The sequence below is a fragment of the Ammospiza caudacuta genome, chromosome 17, assembly GCF_027887145.1.
Source record: "Ammospiza caudacuta isolate bAmmCau1 chromosome 17, bAmmCau1.pri, whole genome shotgun sequence".
Lineage (NCBI taxonomy): Eukaryota > Metazoa > Chordata > Aves > Passeriformes > Passerellidae > Ammospiza > Ammospiza caudacuta.
This window is the reverse complement of record NC_080609.1, coordinates 2,607,342-2,627,147: the sequence shown is the minus strand read 5'-3', so window position 1 is coordinate 2,627,147 and position 19,806 is coordinate 2,607,342. Positions and strand designations below refer to the sequence as shown.

Here is a 19,806-nt window from a genome sequence, read left to right as displayed (position 1 = left end):
TGCACAGAATCATCCACAAGCTGCCCCAGCTCTGGAAAGAAGTTTTGTTAGTGCCCTGGCTTTCACAGCAGTAACTCAAAGATTCTTCAATGATTCTGTGTTGAATTGCTGTTCTTCTCAATAAAGAGTTTCATGTCTCAGGTCTGGGAGACATGTGCTTGGATGATAGGCAGGATCCAAACCTGAGGGCTCCCCCCTCATCCTCACAGCCACCACCTGCAGCCATCACCTTTTTCCCATCTGACTGAGCTGGCAAAGGTTTTGGGCTTCTGAGGCTGCTCATAGGGCTGCTCCCCATCTCTGCGGGAAGCAGCTGTGAGTCCCTCCACATCCCATTTCCAGGGCTCAGGGAGCACCTTAAGCACCCTTGGCAATGGAGACCCTCTGGAGATGCTTTGGGAGTAGGAGCTCTGCCAGGCCCTGCCCCTCGGCCCCACAGCCCCACCTTGAGGTCCTTGGAGCGCTCGGTGCTGTCCTGCACGGCCCGGCTCTGCTCCAGCGGCGGCCGCAGGTTCGCTGTTATTGCTTTCTCCTGTTTCTCCAGGTCACTGGTGACTTTCTCCAGCCCTGCCAGCAGCTGGCGTCCCCGAACTGATGCAGCATCTGGACAGCAAGAGGAGACCAGATTAAAGCTGGTTATGGGAGCTGGGTGTGGGCTCAGTCCCACTGGTGGGTGCCAAATCCTCGTCCTGCTGCTCTCCCTGAGCCTGGCCTGCTGTGACCACAGCCTGGCTGCTCTGCCCCCCATCCATCCACCGTTGTCCCCAGGACCCTTAGGAGATGGGAACATGCCCATAAGATGCTCCACCACCTCAGTTCAAGCCTTTCTGTGCCCCAGGCTGCCCTCCTGCCCTCACCTCCAATGCTGTCTGCCTTCAGCCCCTCATAGCGCTGCTGCAGAACGTTCTTGCAGTTGTTGGTCTTCTCCCTCACACTCACATACTGCTTGGCAATCCTGCAGAAAAGAACAGCAGGAGGTCATTCAGACCCTCAGCCTCTCCATCACCCGTCACCATCCCAGCTCCAGGAAGGAGCTACAGCTCTGGAGGGGCTGTGGGGCTGCTCCCTCGATACAGCCGTGAGGTAGGTGGGGGAAAAAGCACCCTCACCCCATGTTGGGGTAGAGCAGCATCTTCATTAGAACAGGGGAGAGGCAGCTGGGCAGGAACCTGCCTGCTGAGGGAGGGGTGGGCAGCTCCTCCTGCCACAATGGCCCCCAGAGCAGGGGGAGCCTGGGTGGGACCTTTGGGCAAGCAGGGAAGGGCAGGAATCCTTTGGGAGGAAGCCTGAGGCTCCGAGAAGACAGAGCTTCACTGTGGGAACCCCTGGGGCACCAGAGCAGGGTGCAGGGCCGGTGGCAGCGCCCGGGGCTGGGCCTGGGCGTGGGGCAGGCAAGGGCCGGAGGGGCAGCGGGACGGTCCCACCCGGGCTGGGGCACGTACTGCTCTGCCAGGGCGATGGCTTCGGGGTCGGGCGGGGGGATCATGAAGCAGACCCCGGGGGCGCTGATGGTGTCTCCTGCGCTGTCGGCCACTTCCCAGAGGTCGCCGCTGTTGCTGTGCAGGGTGTAGTGGGCTCCGCGGCTGATCTGGCCCTGCGGGACAGAACCGGTCACAGCAGCACGGCCCGAACCACCGCCCGCAGCACAGCCCCGAGCCCTGCTCCCGGCTCCTCCATGGGGAGCCTGCCCCTCGCCAGAACCTCCTGTGCCTGCTCCTCCTGCCCCTGCTCCTCCCTGCCCCTCAACACAAACTTGTGTTCCTGCTCCTCCCTGCCCCTCTTCACAAACTCGTGCTCCTGCTCCTCCCTGCCCGCAGCCTGCAGGCACCGGGCCGTGCCTCTTGCGACAGCCACGGCAAGCAGTTCCCACTCGGGCAGAGATGAGGAGGCGTTCCCAGGGCTGTGCCCTTGCCTTTCCTTTTCGGAGGAGCAGGCAGCTGAGTTGGCTGGAGCTGCTGGCTCCCATCCCACTCCTGTCGCTGCCGTGGTGGCTGTGCTGTCCCATCCCTCAGACCGAGCCGGTGGGATGAAGGGATGAGGGGATGAGGGCTGGGAACGGCCGGTGGCGGTGGGACATTCCTTTGGTCAGGAACACGCCGGGACAGCAGCTCGGGGAGCGTGGGAATGTGACAGAGCTGTGCTGTCGCAACATCCCCAGGGGGTGTGAGAGGCAGCGAGGCCGCGTTTCCCCCAGATCCCTCCTGCTCCTCCGCTGCAAAACCTGCTTTTCCCACCGGGGCCAGGGCAACCTTTGCCTCGTTCCCCCTGCAGGAGCCACCACCACTACTTGGGCAAACCTGCTCCTTCCCCCAGTGCTGCTTCCCCTGCCGTGCCCCGAGCAGCGCTGCCCGCCTGGGCTGGGGTGGATGGATGGATGATGGATGGATGGGGGATGGATGGATGGATGGATGGATGAGGGATGGATGGATGGATGGATGGATGGATGGATGGATGGATGGATGGATGGATGGATGAGGGATGGATGGATGGGTGTGGTACCTGCTCGCCCTCATACTCGCACAGCGCCTCCACGGGCACGGGCTGCGGCGGCGGCTGCCGGCGGAACCGCAGGGGCAGCACCTGCTGGCTGCGCTCCTGCAGCGACTTCACTACGGCCTCGTACTTGTCCAGGGCCTTCTCCTGGTCCTGGCACGGGGCAATAAAAAGAAACAGTAGGAAAACAGGGGAAGAGCGAACTGCTGGGCTCTCATAGGCAGGGAGGAGCTCATTTCCTCGCATCTGGGACAGAGACTGCGGCTGCTTCTGTGCTGAAGGCACCCCCTGCAGCCCTGGGTTCCTGTTCCAGGTGCTCCTGCACCCTCCTGCCTCCCTCTGCAGCCGGGCTGAGGGCTGGCAACATGCCCAGGGATTGCCAAGCCAGCGGGCAGTGACAGGGTCCCTGTGCCTGGCCCACATGTGGCTGTGCTGGTGCCCCACTGCCAGCTCTGATTCCAGCCCTGTCCCAAGGCTCTCCAGCATCTCCCTGAAGGTGGAGATCCCGAGATGCTGCGTGGGATGGAGCATGCAGGAACAGAGGGGACAGCTCTTGGGAAGGGCTATCAGCTGTCCTGGGACACCTGCATCAGCCTGGCCTGCTGCAGCATGCTTGGATTTAGGCTCAGGCTCAGGCTCAGGCCCAGCACAGCTCTTCCCATGTGGGTGATCTCCAGCCCAGCTCAGTGCAGCACAGCGAGTTCCACCACCTCCTCTGGCAGCAAGTCTAATTATGCTCCCACCCCTAACGAGTGCTAACTCAATGAGAGAACAAATAAAAACCAGCCCAGTGAGCAATTACGTTGCTAGGGGAGAGGCAATCTCTAGCCAGGGGGGAAGGAAGAGCTGGGGGAAGGCAGCAGCACGGCCCTGCTGCTCCCCACGGAGAGAGCTGGGCCAGGTGCCCACAAAGGCAGGGACATCCCTGTGACAGTGCCAGGGGACAGTGGCTGCTGCTGCTGCCAACCCTGCAGCCCTGCCTGCAGACACTCACATCCAGCTCCCGGAGGAGTGACTCCAGCTGGTATCTGTCCTTGAACTCTGGGCTGAATTTTTGGTCCAGGTCTGTATCCACCTTCTTCAAAAGCTCCTGAGCATCCTTGGCATCCTTCTGAAACTGCAGAGAGGGAAAGTTTCTTGTGAGAGAGGATCCAGCTGAAACTGGAGCAGACCCTGCATGGTCTTCGCACAGCAACCAAGAGCTCCTCTGGGAATCTGAACACTAGAATATGTGGAGCAAGGCCAGGGATCACTATTTCCCTTGCTCAGGAGATCACACTGAAGGAAACAACAACCAGGGATGAGCAGCTTATTCATGCTGAGCTTTCCCTGCCCTCACTTTTGTTTCACGGGGACAGCATCACCACGGTGTGTGGTGCCACCACCACCAGTGCCAGCAGCAGGGAGAGCCCGGCCCTTGCTCACACAAACCATGCCCTGGGGCAGCTGTTCTGGCACATCCCCACAATAGGCACTGCCTGGGCTGGGCACCGCAGCTCAGCTTTGGCAGGAGCCTCGTGGGGTGGGGAACACACCCAGGCTGTGGGAGAGGAATCCAGCCCGACCTGCTCCCCTGCAGAGCCTCCCTGGCTGTCGGATGCCATTTATCCAGCAGACATCTGTCTGCCCAGCTCAGCTGGGACACTCAGCCCCTGTGCCCAGCTCCCTGGGGGGCTTTGGCAGCTGGGACTTCCTACATGGACCTGTTCTGCTTCCCAGAGGAGCATGCAAGCTCTCCCCATGCCGTTTGGGGGTGAGGGATCTCTGTTGTCCTGGGCACAGGGAAGCTGACACCCACTGTGGCTCAGGACACTTCTGTGGAGCAGAAGTTTTCTGCAAGTCATGCTTTGGCCAAGCAATCACTTACCTTAGGTGCCTAAGCAATTATGACTTGTGTTCTATCAGTTCAAGGTGCTCTCCTAACCTTAATCCTGGGTTTGTGGCACTCCATCTCTTCTACCCAGTTTCCAGAATAACAAGAATTTTTGTATTCTGGGATCTCCTGCAACCCAGCACCCACTCTCCAGGCTCCAGCAAGTCACTGCCCAGGGATGTGGTACCTGGTGGAAGTCCTCCATGAACTTCAGGTGGCTCTCCTCGCAGATGAGCAGGTTCAGGTACTCCTTCCAGTCAGCGTGCACGGCCTCGATGTGAGCCTGCAGCACAGGGACAGGGGACATCAGCAGGACCCCCTGGCAGGGGAGCCTGAACTTTCCTCCAGGAGGTTCCCGTCGCCATCCTGAGGGAGCAGCTCCTTGGCTGCCTCTGGAGCCCCCCAGATGCTCTTGGGGGAGCCCAGGATGGGAACACCCAAGGCTGGGATGATCCCATGGGAACACAGGCTGTGTGCAGGTGGCACATCCTTGTGTCCATCTCCCACCAAACAGGGAAGGGTTCCACCACAGTTTATCCTCTCCAGGTGGGCACAAGGTAACTGCCACAGGAATGAGGAAGATGGGAAGAGCTCCTTAGGCTTATCTTTTCTCCTCCTGTGGTGTTTACACATCTGCAAGTGAAGGAGGCTTTTTCCCCCTTGGCATCCCAGGAACTAAAGTCACGAGTGGTGTTGGCACTGGGTCCCACTCTGGAGAAGGGCTGGGTGAGTCTCCCATGCTCCAGGGTGGCTGAGGAGCTGGGAGCCATCCCTGGTGCTCACCTCGATGGCATTCTTCCCGGGGTGGTTCTGGGCCAGCAGCTGATCCCCATCAGCGTGCAGCTTGTTGATGGCCTCCTCCTTCTCCTCCAGCTTCCGGTGGATGAAGTTCTGGATGGAGAGAGGTGGGATATTGATCCCCATGAAAGGGTGGGAGCCTGGCTGCACTCTGGGGCTGAGCAGCTCCACAAGACAGTGTGCTGTTCTCCCACGGCAGCTTTCACTTTTCCTTCCCTGGCAGATGTTGCTAAAGATGCGACTGCTGCCAAGCCAGCGCTGAGGAGGCTGAGGGAGCTGTCCCTGTCATGGGGACACTTCCCCGTCACGTTATCTTTGGCAGAGCTAAGGATTAACCTCACTATCCCTGTACTACCACCTGCACATCTCAAAGCCATTTGTGATGGGTTGGGGGAGACTGAGGCACGAGAGGAGGGATATTTCCTGCCCCCATGCAGCTCCCGGCCCCGTGCCCAGCTCCCCTCTGCCCAGGCCAGGCTCAGACCTCGTACTGGCGGCGCCGGCTGGGGTAGTCCAGGTTGTGGTCGCTCCAGTCGTAATGGGTCCTGTCCTTGGCCTGCTGATCCAGCCAGTAGAGCTTGTTGGTGCAGCGCTGCATGTAATCCTGCAGCGAGTGCAGGTCCTGCTGCCGCTGCTGCGAGCCGGCCTGCGGAGGGACACACGGACAGCTCAGCCCAGAACTCTCCCTGTGCCTCCCCCAGGGCCACCCCAACAGAGGAACCCTCCAGGAGTCACCTCCCAGGGCCACCCCAATGAGGGACCCCTCTGGGAGGAGATCCCAGAGCCAACCCAACAGAGGAACCCTCCAGGATGGATCCCAGGGCCACCCCAACAGAGGAACCCTCCAGGATGGATCCCAGGGCCACCCCAACCAGGAACCCCTCCAGGAGGGGATCGCAGGGCCACCCCAACAGAGGAACCCTCCAGGAGTCACCTCCCAGGGCCACCCCAACGAGGGACCCCTCCAGGATGGATCCCAGGGCCACCCCAATGAGGGACCCCTCCAGGATGGATCCCAGGCCACCCCAATGAGGGACCCCTCCAGGAGGGGTTCCTCCCCAGGATCCCAGGGGCTCTTACCAGCAGCTTCTGGTATTTGGCTTGGAAGTCGCTCATGCTTTCCTGGAGGAGGAGCAAGGCAAGGGTTAGGAGGGGTGGCTGGAGACACTTGGGTGCTCTGATGGGGGCTTGAGGGTGCAGGGGGATGTGGTTTATGGGATTTACCTCATTGTAAAGCCAGAGCTGGCATGCAATGCTGGGCTCTCAGGCTTGGAGGGGATCTGGGCACCCACCCAAACCTGCTGTAGCCCCCTGGATGGTGGGACAGGGACACCCTCCCCTTCATCCTGGGCTCAGGGCAGCAGGGAAAGAGGCAGGAGAGCTGACCTTGCTTCCTTCCTTGACGATGTGGGGCCCGATGGCCATGACCTCATTGTGGAAGATGTTGTGCTCTTCTACTTGGCTGTTGACCAGCGGCAGGTCAGTCCCAAAGCCTTTGCTGCTCAGAGCATCCTGGGGTGAACAGGAGTTGGGGTTAGCAATGGGGGAGCGAGGAAAGGCTGCCAAGGCCTAGGAAACTCCTCTTGGAGTTGCCCTGGAGCTGGGCTTGCATGGGCTCCAGTGGCTGCAGTGCAGAGATGCCCCAGGAGAGTGTGGGTGAAATCAGCTGTGCTGGAGGGCAGCCATGGGAAAACCAGTTTGGGGGGTTAAATAAACCCTTCTCTGGCTGGAGGAGTGCAGGGAGTGGGATGAAATGAAAAGTAAAGGCTGTGGCATAGAGCCTAAAGCAGGTGGTGACTGCGGATGCTGAGGCCAGCAGTGGTGCCACCTCGAGCACTGACTCCTGGTGCCACAGCAGCCAGCCTTGTCCCACCACCTCTGCCTCTCCCCTGCCACCCAGCTGTTTGCAGCTCCCACTGTGGAGCTGCCCAGAAGCTTTCCAAGAGCCAGGATCTCCATGGGGAGCTGCAGGAGTCCCTGCCCAGCTGGTGCTGCTGGCCAGGCAGTGGCACTGGTGGCCCCTGTACCTGTTTCTCCTCGATCACTGTTGACCAGTTGACCTGGGGCTCAATGTGCTGCAGGGGGAAGTTGTAGATCTGCTCGTGTTTCACTTTCAGGTTTGCCACACGCTCCTTCAGCTGCCGGATGCTGCAAGAAGGGAAAGGTGAGAGTGGAATCAGGATGTGGGCATGGCTGGCATTGGCATTGCTGGGTGTAGCTGATCCTCTCCAGGTCCCCTGGATGGTGGCTGTGCTTGGGGAGAGCCCGGGGGGCTGGCAGCAGCTGGGCTGTGCAGTGGGCAGGGAGAGGGCATCCCCTGTGCTCTGCCCTCTGCCAGGGGCTGTGAGATCAGGGCACTGGGGCAGTGTGGGGCCACCTTGCCAGGCTGCCATCATCTCACACTCCCCGTGCCCAGGATGGTGTGGGTCACACACCCTAACGGGAGCTTGTAGCAGACTCCATAGAATTGGCCAAGGCTCTGTGGAGGGCTGAGACTTAACAGTAGGAACTGCTGAGTTATGATGAGACAGCAAAATAAGCTCCTGCCTTCTGCCTCTCGACCCATAGCTTATCTCTGTAACCCCATAGGTCACTTTTCCCCTAACTCTTATTATTGGACAAGGTTGGATCCCCCTATACCCTATAAAAAGGGGCTGTTTTAGCCCATTCAGCAGAAGAAGAGCTGTCACTGGAACCCTTCACAGATCCCTCAATAAACCATTGCTGTGGAACGCCAGGACCTCTCCTTCTCCTCTCTCTCCTCTGCTTCTGCCCCAGCCAAAGACATCCTAGCAAGCCAGCAAAGAGCTGAAATCCCAAGAGAGCTGAGAATCACTAAAGAGCTGAAATCACTGAGCTTGCTAAGGGTAGCCAGTGGCTGTGAGCTGACTGGGTATTCAGCACTCTGTCTCCCAGAGGGACTGAGTTATTGGGATAGGACTGCCTTGCTCAGGGTTAAGCCCAATCTGGGGGCTGGGGGCTTGGGGGGAGACTGGCTCCCCCTGCCTTTTCAGGAGCTGGCATGCAGAGCAGCCCGTGGTGACCCCCGCCCTGCATTCAGCCACTATCCCGACAAATTTTGAACGTTTTTCCCACCTAAAATGGTTTCATAGTCTGATAATTATGATACATTTTTTACAAGGAATTTTTTAAATCTTTGTTGGAGTTAAGAAAGTTAAGGACTTAGGTCTTTTTCTTCCCTTATCAATATTGCAATGAAATTGATAAATAAGGACCAACTCTTTAGCTCAGCAGAGCCCCTGGAGAGGCCTCCACTCATCCAAGGGCTCTGGGGACAGTGGCCCATGCGTGTCACTCACTCTTCTGTGATCATGTCCCCCTGGGGATGCTTCATGTGCCGGGCCACGGCCGCGTCCCCATCCAGCACGTAGAGCAGCTTGTCAGACTCGGAGAGTTTCTGTGCCGTCAGCTCCTTGTACTGTGCCAGCTGGCACGACTTGATCTTGTGCAGGTCCTGCATGGTGGGGACAGGAGGAAGGGTCACCTCTGGGTGCCAGGAGGTCATCCCAGCCCGCTCTCCCCTGGCACTGGAGAGGAGCAGGAGCTCTGCTGTCTCCCACCCACCTGGGATGGATTTCACTTTCCATCACTTGACAAGGTCACTCTAATCTCAGCTGCTGGGGAAGGGCTGGGGAGCTGCATCACCTCGGGATGCATCCTTTGGGATTAGGAGGGTGGTTCAGGCCCTTGGGATCAGGAGGGTGGCTCAGGCCTCTGGGGTGAGGAGGAGGGCTCAGGCCTTTGGGATCAGGAGGGTGGCTCAGGCCTTTGGGGTGAGGAGGGTGGCTCAGGCCTTTGGGATCAGGAGGGTGGCTCAGGCCTTTGGGATCAGAGGATGGCTCAGGCCTTTGGGATCAGAGGATGGCTCAGGCCTTTGGGGTGAGGAGGAGGGCTCAGGCCTTTGGGATTAGAGGATGGCTCAGGCCTTTGGGATCAGGAGGAGGGCTCAGGCCCTTGGGATCAGGAGGAGGGCTCAGGCCCTTGGGATCAGGAGGGTGGTTCAGGCCTTTGGGATCAGGAGGGTGGTTCAGGCCTTTGGGATCAGGAGGGTGGTTCAGGCCTTTGGGATCAGGAGGGTGGTTCAGGCCTTTGGGATCAGGAGGGTGGTTCAGGCCCTTGGGATCAGGAGGGTGGCTCAGGCCTTTGGGATCAGGAGGGTGGTTCAGGCCTTTGGGATCAGGAGGGTGGCTCAGGCCTCCTCATCCCCAGCTCCCTGCTGGATGCACACCCCACTCTGCACAGTCCTGCTCCCCAGGTTAAGAGGGAATTTTGGGGGGCCCTGTTGCCTGGAACACCCTCCCACCCTCTTCCCACGAGCGGGGGACCCCGATAACCCTTGAATGACCCTTGCAGATCATCACAATCCAGGTGCCAGTGAGGGCTGGGCAGGCACCCACACGTGCCCAGGAGAGGAGGGAGAGTCCGGGCAGTGCCAGGGGCTGGGGCAGGGGGCAGAGGAGCTCAGGGAGGAGCTGTGGCTGCGGGACCGTGCCCTGCTTACATTCTGCATTCGGGAGTCGGTCTCCACGATGTTTTTCTCCACCTGGTCAGCATTTTTCTGCAGGCGCTCAATGAGCTCGGTCAGCTCTTTGCTGGAGATGCTGGGGACAGAAGGGGGGCTCAGGTCACCCCTCGGGGGCGGGCACAGCTGCCGGGGGTGACCCGGGGGTGGCCGGGGGCCAGCCGGGCCTGCCAGGCTCTGCAGCTGTGTGTGACTCACTGCTGCCTTCCAGCTCTGTCCAAAATACCGAGCCAGGGGGCCGGGAGGGGGCGGCTGGAAAGGGGAGCGGGGCCTGAGCCTCCCTCGGCCTCAGAGCAGGGAGAGAATTACAGAATATCCTCAGCTGGAAGGGGCTCACGAGGAGCATCAGCCCCTGGCCCTGCACTGACACTCCAACAATCCCACCCTGTGTCTGAGAAAGGAGGCTCCAGTGTGGAAATAGAGGAGCTGGAGCAGCAGGGAGGGCCCATGCCCACAGTCAGGTGCCCCTTGGAGGGTGTTGGCCATGGGCAGCCCCTGCTGCAGCCCTGCTCTGCCCCTCTGGGCTCAGAGTTTCCCTCTCTATTCACACTTTAACCCCACACAGGGCATGGGATCACACACATTGCATCTCCTGCACTGGTTTTGCTGCCAGGCTGGCAGGGTGCAGGGCCAGCCCAAATTCCCATCCCACTGCAGGGACAGCGGGGCTGGAGCAGAGCAGAACACCCTGTGACGCAGGCTCTGCATTGCTGGGCTTATTTTAAACATTTCATCCCGTGTCTGTCACTGTGGCTGCAGGGAGAGGCTGCACATGCCAGGAGCCTGTGCCAGGCACTGCCCAGCTCACCCAGCCCTGACCAGGGGCAGGGGCAGGGGCAGAGTGTGCCCCCCAAACCCCTGCAGCCAGAGGGGGCTGAGGCTGCTGGCAAGGCTGGGGTGTCCCAGCTGAGCTGCTTTGCCATCTGGGCTGGCTCAGTGCAGCCCCAACCATCTTCATATGAGCCTTAATGAGCTCGTTATGTGGTGGCAGAAGGAATCTTTATGTGGCACTTGGAAGTGTCAACTGCTGCTGGAGAGGATGAGCGGGGCTGGCTGGGGGAGCAGCAGCACCCCAGCAGTGCTGGCTCATGGCACAGAGAGTTCCTGCATCCCTAGGCAGAACCATGGAATTGTAGAGGTTGGAAAACCCTCCAAGCACATCGAGTCCAACCATTCCTCCAGCACTGCCAAGGCCACCACTGACCCGTGTCCCCAAGTGCCACATCCACACAGCTTGTAAATCCCTCCAGGAACAGTGAGCCTGGGCAGCTGTGCCCGTGCCTGGCCATTCCATGAAGGAATATTCCAAATATCCAACCTAAACCTCCCATGGCACAACTTGAGGCTGTTTCCCCTTGTTCTGCTCCCTGGGAGCAGAACCCAACCCCCCTGGCTGTCCCCTCCTGTCAGGAGCTGTGCAGAACCACAAGGTCCCCCCTGAGCCTCCTTTCCTCCAGGCTGAGCCCCTTCCCAGCTCCCTCAGCCCCTCCTGGTGCTCCTGACCCTTCCCTGGATCCCCTCCAGCCCCTCAGTGTTGGGAGGGCTCAGAACTGCCCCAGGACTGGGGCTGCAGCTGCAGTCCCACCAGGACTCTGGTGCTGAATTTCAGGACCTGTTCCTGCCTGCCCCATGTGCTGTCGCTTCAGTGCAGCAGAACAAACCCAAACCCCAGCTCTGGGCTTGTTCCTCCCTACCTCAAACCTGCCCCAGGCTGCAGGAGCCTTGTGGCATCCAGAAAAGTTCACACTTCCCAGGGAAGTTCTGCTATGGGCATGGTTTACACTGATTTTTTTCTTTTTATAGAAGCTGCATCATCAGGATGGTACTCAGAGGTTTGTGCCCGTCCCTGTGCCTGCTGCCTGCCTGGCACCTCCTGCACCAGCAGCAATGAGCCCAGGGGGCATTCCTGGCAGAGGAGACAAGGAAGGGGTCACTGGGAGCTGTATTGCAATAATTCCAAGGGTGATTCTCATTCTGTGTTCAATAATCACAGCTGGAGGGTGCACGGGGAGATGGGGTGTGGGTGCTGGCTCCTGCTCCAGTGGTAGAAGCAGCTCCTCAAAATCCACGTCGGGGTTTCTTCCAACCTTCACCATCCCACAGAAAGCAGGGCAGGAGTCAGGTGGGATCAGTGGTTTGGAGTGGGTGCCTGAAGTGTGCTGCACGTGTTTGGGTCTCTTTGGGTGATGGTTGCTCAGAGCTGGCAGCTCCTGCACCCTGGCAGAGCCTGAGGCCACCAAGGAGCCTTCCTCACCCTCACCCTGCACTGGAGCCACCTGAGCTGGGGGGGTGAGAGGGGTTCATCATCCAAGCTTGGGATGCTCTCTGTGAGGGCTGGGCTGGCACTGAGCTGGGCACTCCTGGGCTGGCACTGAGCTGGGCACAGCTGGAAGCTCCTGCTGGCTCCTCTCCCTGGGCCCTGCCTTGGGCTCAGGGACCCTAGCAAGTCCAAGGATGGATCTTCAGGGCTGCAGCATGGATGTGAAAACCATCCTAAAACCCAGGAGAAGTCTGAGCTTTTTCAAACCCAGCAGAAGTCTGAGCTTTTTCTAGTTCTACCTCTGACTGAAACCTCTAAACTGTAGGCAGGAAATAAACCCAAGGCAGGGAATTTTGGATGTATGGCTGTGGCTCAGGCTGACCTGGAGAGCTGAGCCTGGAGCCTTGGCCCAGCCTTGTGCTCACTTTGCATCACAAAACTGATCTCAGGTGCTGGAAGCAGTGAGGGTAACACCCAGCCCTGAGCCTCCCCTCACTGCCCAGCTGGGGTGGGGTGAGGATGAGCCCCTGCTCCCCTTCCCTCTGCTCCTCTCTCAGCCTGGAGCCACAAACTCTCCTCATCCCTGTGCCCTGCCAGCCCCTTCCCAAGCTGGGGGTGCTGCCCCTGGACCCCCTCCTGCCCTCAGTGACTGCCAGGGCTGGGGCAGAGTCACCCTCAGCCCCTGGCACTGGGGACAGTGATGGTGACAGTGACAGTGACAGTCCTTCTCCATCAGGGCAGGATGGAGCAGGGGAGGGCAGAGAAGGGAGCTGATGGTGATCCAGAACCTGCAATGTCTGGGTGAGCAGGGCCAGGAAATGCAGCCTTGCTCAGAGCAGGCAAGGACATGCTGGGAGTGCTGTGGGCATGGCTGGGCTCTCCTGGCACACCAGAGCAGCTGTTTGCCCTCTGCTGCTCTGTGGTTTGTGTGAAAGTCACAGCTGAGGCTATGGGACAGGGAACTCTCATAAACACTCCCATGGGAGCTGCAGCTCAAACTGCAGCTTTGGGGAGCTGCTGCTGTGCTCCCCATCCTGCCCTGAGCTCAGCTGTGCACCCCCAGCCACTGCAGGGATAACAAGTGGGCAGGAATAAACAGAAATAAGAGAGAATGGGAACCCCTCATGGGAGATCTCTCTTATTTGTGTATTTATTTCTCCACACTTGTCACTTTGGTGCCACTTCATCAACCAGCTTGGACATCGCTGATGTGAGAACATCAGGCCTGTTAATTACCCATCAGGCCTGTTAATTACCATCAGGCCTGTTAATTACCCATTGTCCCTGCCACAGCTGGGGCTGTGTGGATAAACCAGAGGAGGAGCACAGCCCCTGCATCCAGCTGGATGTCAAACAGGGAAAGCTGAAGCCTGGCTGGACTCTCCATGCCAGGGGATGGAGGAGTTTGGCTGCATCTGCTGCAAGGGGGAAGATGCTGGAATGCCAGGACCCAGGGAATGGTTTCCCACTGCCAGAGGGCAGGGATGGATGGGATATTGGGAATTGGGAATTGTTCCCTGGCAGGGTGGGCAGGCCCTGGCACAGGGTGCCCAGAGCAGCTGTGGCTGCCCCTGGATCCCTGGCAGTGCCCACGGCCAGGCTGGGCAGGGCTTGGAGAAGGCTGGGACAGTGGGAGGTGTCCCTGCCATGGCAGGGGTGGGAATGGGATGAGTTTGAAGCTCCCTTACAACCCCAACCCACTCCATGATTCTGTGCAGGAGAAGCACAAATGGATGGGCAAAGCAGCGAGGGAGCCTTGGCTGCCCCAGGAAAAGTGGGTGGATGGGACGGGGAGGATGGGGCTCCTTTGGGAAGCTGCAGGAAGAGCCATGGATGCATCCAGGGAAGACAAAGGGATGCCAGGGCCCAAAAGCAGCCTGGGGCTGGAGCATGGAGCAGAGCAGGACTTGGCCAGAGCCCAGCTGGGATGGGCAGCACACACGAGACTGAGCAGAGCCAGGAGTGAAGTGCCCAGGGCACGGCCCCTGTGGGGCTGCAGCACAGGGGGAATGCAGAGAGCTCTGCTGGAATAGATAAGGCTTTGTCTGAGAGATGAAAAAAAAAAAATAATAAAAGCCTGGAAAAACTGGCTTTGCCATTTCTGGAGAACTTTAACATTCTCTGGTCAGGGAGGAAAAAATGATCTCTCATGGAAAGCTGTGCTCAGCACAAGAGTTGATTTTTGTCAGTGCCATTGCCTGGCTGGGGTGAGGGACCCCAGATCATTCCCATGGGGAACGGGAGCTGGTTTTGGGGTTTCTCCCAGCTGGGGAACAGGAGGAAGCAGCTTCATCCATGTACCACAATTCTGCCCTCAGGACCTTGCTTTCAGAGGGGTTCAGGTGTTTCTGAAGGCTTAGGGGGGATTTTTAGGATTCAGGTTTTTCTTTCTTCTGTTTTCTTACAGTTTTGGTGATTTTTCTTAATATTTTAGTTGAGATATTTTTACGAAGAGGTGTTCTCAACAGACAAATATGATTATAATTATTGTAATGTGAAAACTTTGCTGCTAAAAACTGGGCTTTTCCTCTATTCATTTTTCTTTTCCTCTTCTCATTAGGTTGCACCCTCAGTGGTAAGAGCAGGTTTTGGAGCAAACCTCCCTGAGATCAGTTTCTCCAGGATGTGCAAAGGCCTTGTGCTTGCTGGCAGGTGGTAGAAAATCCCTTTGATTTCTCAAGTTTCTCTTTTCCAAACAAGGAGGTTTTTTTCCTTAATCCCTCCAAGGGAGATGTTCAGACACTCCTGAGTTTTGGCAGCTCCAGCTCATCCTGGGAAGGCTCCTGCTGGGAATTTGCCCCATGAGCCTGATCCCTGCTGGGAGGGTTATGGGAAGGGATCCCCTGCTCAGGGATGCTGCTCTCCTGTCAGGAACCCTTCCCATCCCTTCTCCTGGTGGGATGGCTTGGCAGGGCCAGGGGAGCTGGGTGAGGATGGCTCTGATCCCACCCCTGGCATGGACAATGAGCACAGCAGGCAGTGCCCACCCTCTGCTGCTCCCAATTCCATCCCATTCAATGTCCATGCACAGAAATTTCACAGAAAGCTCTCCCAGGTCAGCCCTGCTGCTGGAGGAATTAAACTGAATGAATCCTCCAGAAGGCCACAGAGCTCTAAATGTCCTTGAAGCTCCTCCAGCCTGCATGCAATTCTCTCCTGCTGCTTTTAATGACCCCGAAGTGAGGCTGTGGCACAAGGGCTGGGCTCTGGCTGCAGTGATTCAGGTTTGGGAGAGATTAGGATCTGGCTGAAAACTCAGAGCAGGCTCTGTCAGGCTGCCCACGGCAGGGTGAGGCTGGACAGCAGGGCTGCTGTGCTCAGCCCAGCCAGTTCCAGGGGTATTTATCTTCCCTGCGAGCAATGGTGATATTTCTGTAATCTGCATGGAAATGAGGGCAGGAACGGGGCGGGCAAAGGGAGCTGGCTCCGCCCTCAGCCTGAGCAGCTCCTGACTCACCTGCTGACTCCAGCCCTTCCAAACAGCCTCTGGAAATGGGGCCAGCCCCGCAGGCAGAGCTGTCCCAGTGCCTGCACCCTCTCACCTGGGCACTGACACTGCTGAGGGTCCCCAGGGCTGGGAGTGCTCCCACCCCGAGGATGAACAACTTTCCTGCTGGCAGGAGAGAGTTTCAGCAGCAGCTGGGAACGCTGAGCTGGTTTTTATCATAAAATGATCAAATGGTTTAAATTGGATGGGCAGGGACAGCTTTCACTATCCCAGGGTGCTCCAAGCTCCATCCAGCACCTCCCTCACTGCCTCCTACCTGCCAAGCCTGGACTACCAAAGAAGAAGAAGGAGCCAACCTCTCCTGTGTTCTAAGCATGGCAAGGGTTTGAGGAACGTGGTGTGGAAGGAGGCCAGTGATTTTCCCCACACTGTGGCTCTGTTCAAGGCTTTGCCTTCCCTCCCAGGGACACACATCCATGTAAGAACACTGGGCACAGCTGAATTCCCAGGGCCTTCCCGTGCTCAGGGATGAGAGCAGAGTGAAGCAAGCAAGTCCATGAGACAAAAGAGATGAGAAGACAGAAGAGATGTCACCATCATCCCCCAGGATCCCCAGCCAAGGCAGGAGATGCCCAGGGCTGGATGGGGATGGCTCCTGAGCCTGGAGGCCAGGCAGATCACAGAGCTGCAGCAGATATTCCCGAGGAGAGACCTGGACCCTGGTGCTGCTGGATCTTGAGGACCACTTTGGGGGTGGGACAGGGTGGCTGTCACATCCAGAGTTGTTCATGGGGAGGGTGCAGCTCCTGGTGCCAGTGCTGTTCATGGAGATGTTCCCATCCTGGGCTTTGTCCCGAGGCTGAGGAAGCCACCAAGGCTCCCGGGGCTGGCAGGACACGCTCGGTGCCCCCCGCTCTCTCTCTCTCTCTCGCCAAACCGGTGCCGGTTCTCGCCCCGTCCCTCGGCGCTTTGAAGGCTCCGTGCCGGGCACCGCGCCCTGCCCAAGGCGCAGCCCCGCCGATCCGGCCGCGCTCCCGCGGTGTCGAAATCGCGGTCCCCGCTGCCGGCGGGGGCGGGAGGCTGATTTGGGGAGTGTTGCTCTGTTTTCCTGGCAGCAGAGCGGGGCGGGAGCCGCCTGGCAGTGCCTGGAGCAGGGGACGGGGCAGCAGCTCCTCGCTGCTTCTTCGCAATCCTCCTGCAGCGAGTTGTTCAACCGGTCGGGCGCCGGCTTCCCCATCTTGATGGTGGGGCTGTTTCCACACGGTGGGAGTGTTCCCTGGATTCACAGATGTTTGTAAACTCCGAGGCAGGAATTAACAAATTGGGGCTAATAAGCACAGCTCTCCCCGAGGTGTGCACGGACAGCCGGGGCGCAGGAAGGGAGGGAGGCTGGCCCCGGGCACAGCCCTGCGCTGCTTCCTCAGCCACCACCAGCCAGAAAAACAGAGGTTCCAGCCTGGCCCGCAGCCTGCGGAGGTGCTCTGGCACCTGCCCAGGGCCGCTGGGCTGCAGGCAGGGAGGAGGAGGAGGAGGAAAGCAGCTTCCTTCCTTCCTGCGCTGATCCATCCCCGGCGGATGGAGAGGGCTCGGGGTACCCGGGGCTGGAGCGCAGAGTGGGGACCCGGGCACAGCCCCACGGTGGGGCACAGTGCAGTCTGTCCCCTCCTGCTCCACAGCCTCCTGACAATGCTGTGACACCGCAGCTCTGTCTCCTCCTGCTCCCGGGGTCCCGAGCTGCCATCCCATCCCATCCCATCCCATCCCTGCTGGGGGGTTTCTCCCTTTCGAGCCGCCCGCTGATCCCCCGAAGCGCAGAAATGCTCAGAAGGATGAGCATTGGCACCATCCTCACTCGGGGGAGTCGCGGCCGCCAGGGAGGTGCGGAGCCTCCAGGGCTCGGTGCCAGCCCCGTGTGCCAGGATGGGCAGCACAGCGTGCCCAGGGAGCCTGGGCGGCCCTGCCGAGCCGGCCGGGGGAGCCTTCCCGGGGCTGGAGCTCAGCAGTGCCCGGTGCCCGGGCAGCAGCGGGCACGGAACCCCTGCCACGGGCACAGCCCCGCTCCCGGGGCAGGGAGCAGCCGGGGATCCCCTGCTCGGGAAATGCCGGCGCCTGCTGGGCTGACCGGTCCCTCCTGGGTGCTCGGAGGCCCCTCAGCCCCAAGCGCTCCCCAGCTCCCTTCCCAAAGGAGATTTTTGGGAGGGGGCGGCTGCTCGGGCTCCACCAGCCGGGACTGGTGCGGATGGAGAGGGATGGGAGGGGATGAACGGACACGGGCTGGGATCTTGAATCCTTGAATCACTCAGAATCCTGGAGCATCCCACATGCTCCAGAGCCCCTGTAGCTACTCTGGGAAACACAGGGCACGTTTCTGATTAATCGCAACATCCACCTCTGTGGAAACACATCCAGGCGCAGGCAGGGGCTGGGGACTGTCCAACATCCAGCCCAGAGAGGCCGAGCCTTCCTGCGGAGGGATTTTTACACCTTTTCCCTTTTATCAGTGACCTTTCACAGGGCGCATTCAACACCCTGCTTTTCTTTCTTTCTCTTTTTTTTTTTCTTTTTCTTTTAGCCAACCAGTACAAGCGAAACGCGTCTCCACCCCGCCAGAGAGAGCCGAGGAAACGACGATGGACCGAATCCTCGGTCCGGAGGGAACAGGGGCCAAGGTGGACAACAACCAGACTATTTTCCTCTAAGATCTGACGCAGCACACACCTGGCAAGGGAAGGAACCTGCTCGCCGGAGCTGCTGCCATGGGAGGGGAGCTGGGAGAGACAATCCCTGTGCCCACAGCCGGGGCAGGAGATGGACCCAGCTCGGGGAGGAGCTGGCACCGCACGGGGGGGCAAACACCGCAGTTCGCACTCGGCTCTCAGGGCTCCACCAGCACCCAGAGCGTGCCCGCACCTCGAGGGTGTGGGAACACTTCAGGGTTCCTCTCCTCGGGGTTGCCCACACTTTAGAGTGCCCACACCTCGGTGGTGCCCACACCTCGGTGGTGCCCACACCTCCGGGGGCAACCACTCCTGGGGAGGTGCCGACACTTGGGGGTTCCACACCTCGGGGGTTCTCACACTCGAGGGTTCCCACACCGGGGGGATTCCCACACCTGAGGGGGTTCCCACTCCTCGGGGGGCTCTCTCTCCTCGGGGGGATCAGCTCCGCCGAGCGGGGGGGATGCTGCGGGACGGGATCCCCGGGATCCCCTCTGCCCGTCCCGCGAGGAGCGGGGCTGCCCGGGGCCGGGTCACTCACCTCTTCTTCTGCACGGAGGGGCTGTATTTGCCTTTGTTGCGTTTCCTGAAGAGCGAGTGCATCGCGTCCCCGCACGGCGCCCGCCGCGCTCCTCCTGCCCGTCCCCGCCGCCGCCCGCAGCCTCTGCGCCGCCACCGGGCCGGGCCCCGCCGGGAGGCGGGACGGGGCAGCACCGCCTCTGCCTCCTGCGGCTCCTCCTGCCTCCTCCTGCCTCCTCCTGCCTCCTCCTGCTCCTCCCGCCGTGCCCCTCCCAGCCCGCAGCATCCTCCCCTGGCTTTGGGGGCGCCCCTGGGAGGGTCCTGGCAGGGTTGAGACCCCCCCAGATGTGCAGGGCCTGGCACGGGCCCGGGATGGGCACAGGGGGCAGTCAAGGGGGGCTGCGGCTCCTCCCGGGAGGTTTCTGTGTTTGGGGATGAGCGGTGCTGGGAGCGTCCCTGCTCCTTCAGTGACATCGGCACTGCCGGGACAGCGCTGGTCTTTTCACGCTGAGGGGATGGAGGGGGTCCAGAACAGAGCTGGGAAGGGTCTGGAGCACCAGGAGGGGCTGAGGGAGCTGGGAAGGGGCTCAGCCTGGAGAAAAGGAGGCTCAGGGGGGACCTTGTGGCTCTGCACAGCTCCTGACAGGAGGGGACAGCAGGGAACAGGGACAGGACAAGGGGAAACAGCCTCAAATTGTGCCAGGAACGTTCAGACTGGATACTGGGAAAGCTTCACTGAAAGGGTGGCCAGGCCCTGGCCCAGCTGTCGGGGCTGTGGTGGGGTCCCCATCCCTGGGGGGATTCAAAGCCCTCTGGATGTGGCACTTGGGGACAGGGTCAGTGGCAAATACGATGGTGCTGGGGGAGTTGGACTTGATGATCTGACAGATCTGCTCCGACCTCGAGGTCTCCATAAGGCACGGAGCTGCCTCCCCCAGGCCCCCCGCAGCCTAAGAGGTTTTGCTCACACATGCACACAGCAGTCAGCAATTAGGACCAGCTCTGGCCTTTTTATCCCGGGATTTTGTGCCCATGCGGGATTAAAGCCCTGATTGTAGCTTCCCCACCAGCCCCAAATCCTCTGTTCTGGGGGCAAGTCAGTGCACGCTGTGACCTATTGATCCCGATCCCTGCGTGTGCCGGATCCGGGGCGCC

At 59.9% G+C, this 19,806-nt stretch overlaps 1 protein-coding gene across 1 annotated transcript in view; it reads right to left on the bottom strand.

The window, feature by feature from the left end:
- PPL (periplakin) overlaps positions 1-18,832 on the bottom strand; it is a 29,182-nt gene extending 10,350 nt beyond the window's left edge. Inside the window, exons 1-14 of the mRNA XM_058815661.1 lie at positions 18,674-18,832; positions 9,687-9,786; positions 8,485-8,639; positions 7,192-7,312; positions 6,551-6,676; positions 6,245-6,286; positions 5,649-5,810; positions 5,150-5,257; positions 4,554-4,649; positions 3,488-3,610; positions 2,500-2,646; positions 1,443-1,594; positions 858-955; positions 446-603 (exon numbers count right to left, since the gene is read on the bottom strand). Of these exons, the coding sequence (XP_058671644.1) occupies positions 446-603; positions 858-955; positions 1,443-1,594; positions 2,500-2,646; positions 3,488-3,610; positions 4,554-4,649; positions 5,150-5,257; positions 5,649-5,810; positions 6,245-6,286; positions 6,551-6,676; positions 7,192-7,312; positions 8,485-8,639; positions 9,687-9,786; positions 18,674-18,735 (1,650 nt within the window). The 5' untranslated portion in view covers positions 18,736-18,832. The remainder of the gene's footprint in view (positions 1-445; positions 604-857; positions 956-1,442; positions 1,595-2,499; positions 2,647-3,487; positions 3,611-4,553; positions 4,650-5,149; positions 5,258-5,648; positions 5,811-6,244; positions 6,287-6,550; positions 6,677-7,191; positions 7,313-8,484; positions 8,640-9,686; positions 9,787-18,673) is intronic.
- Positions 18,833-19,806: the final 974 nt, after the last annotated feature.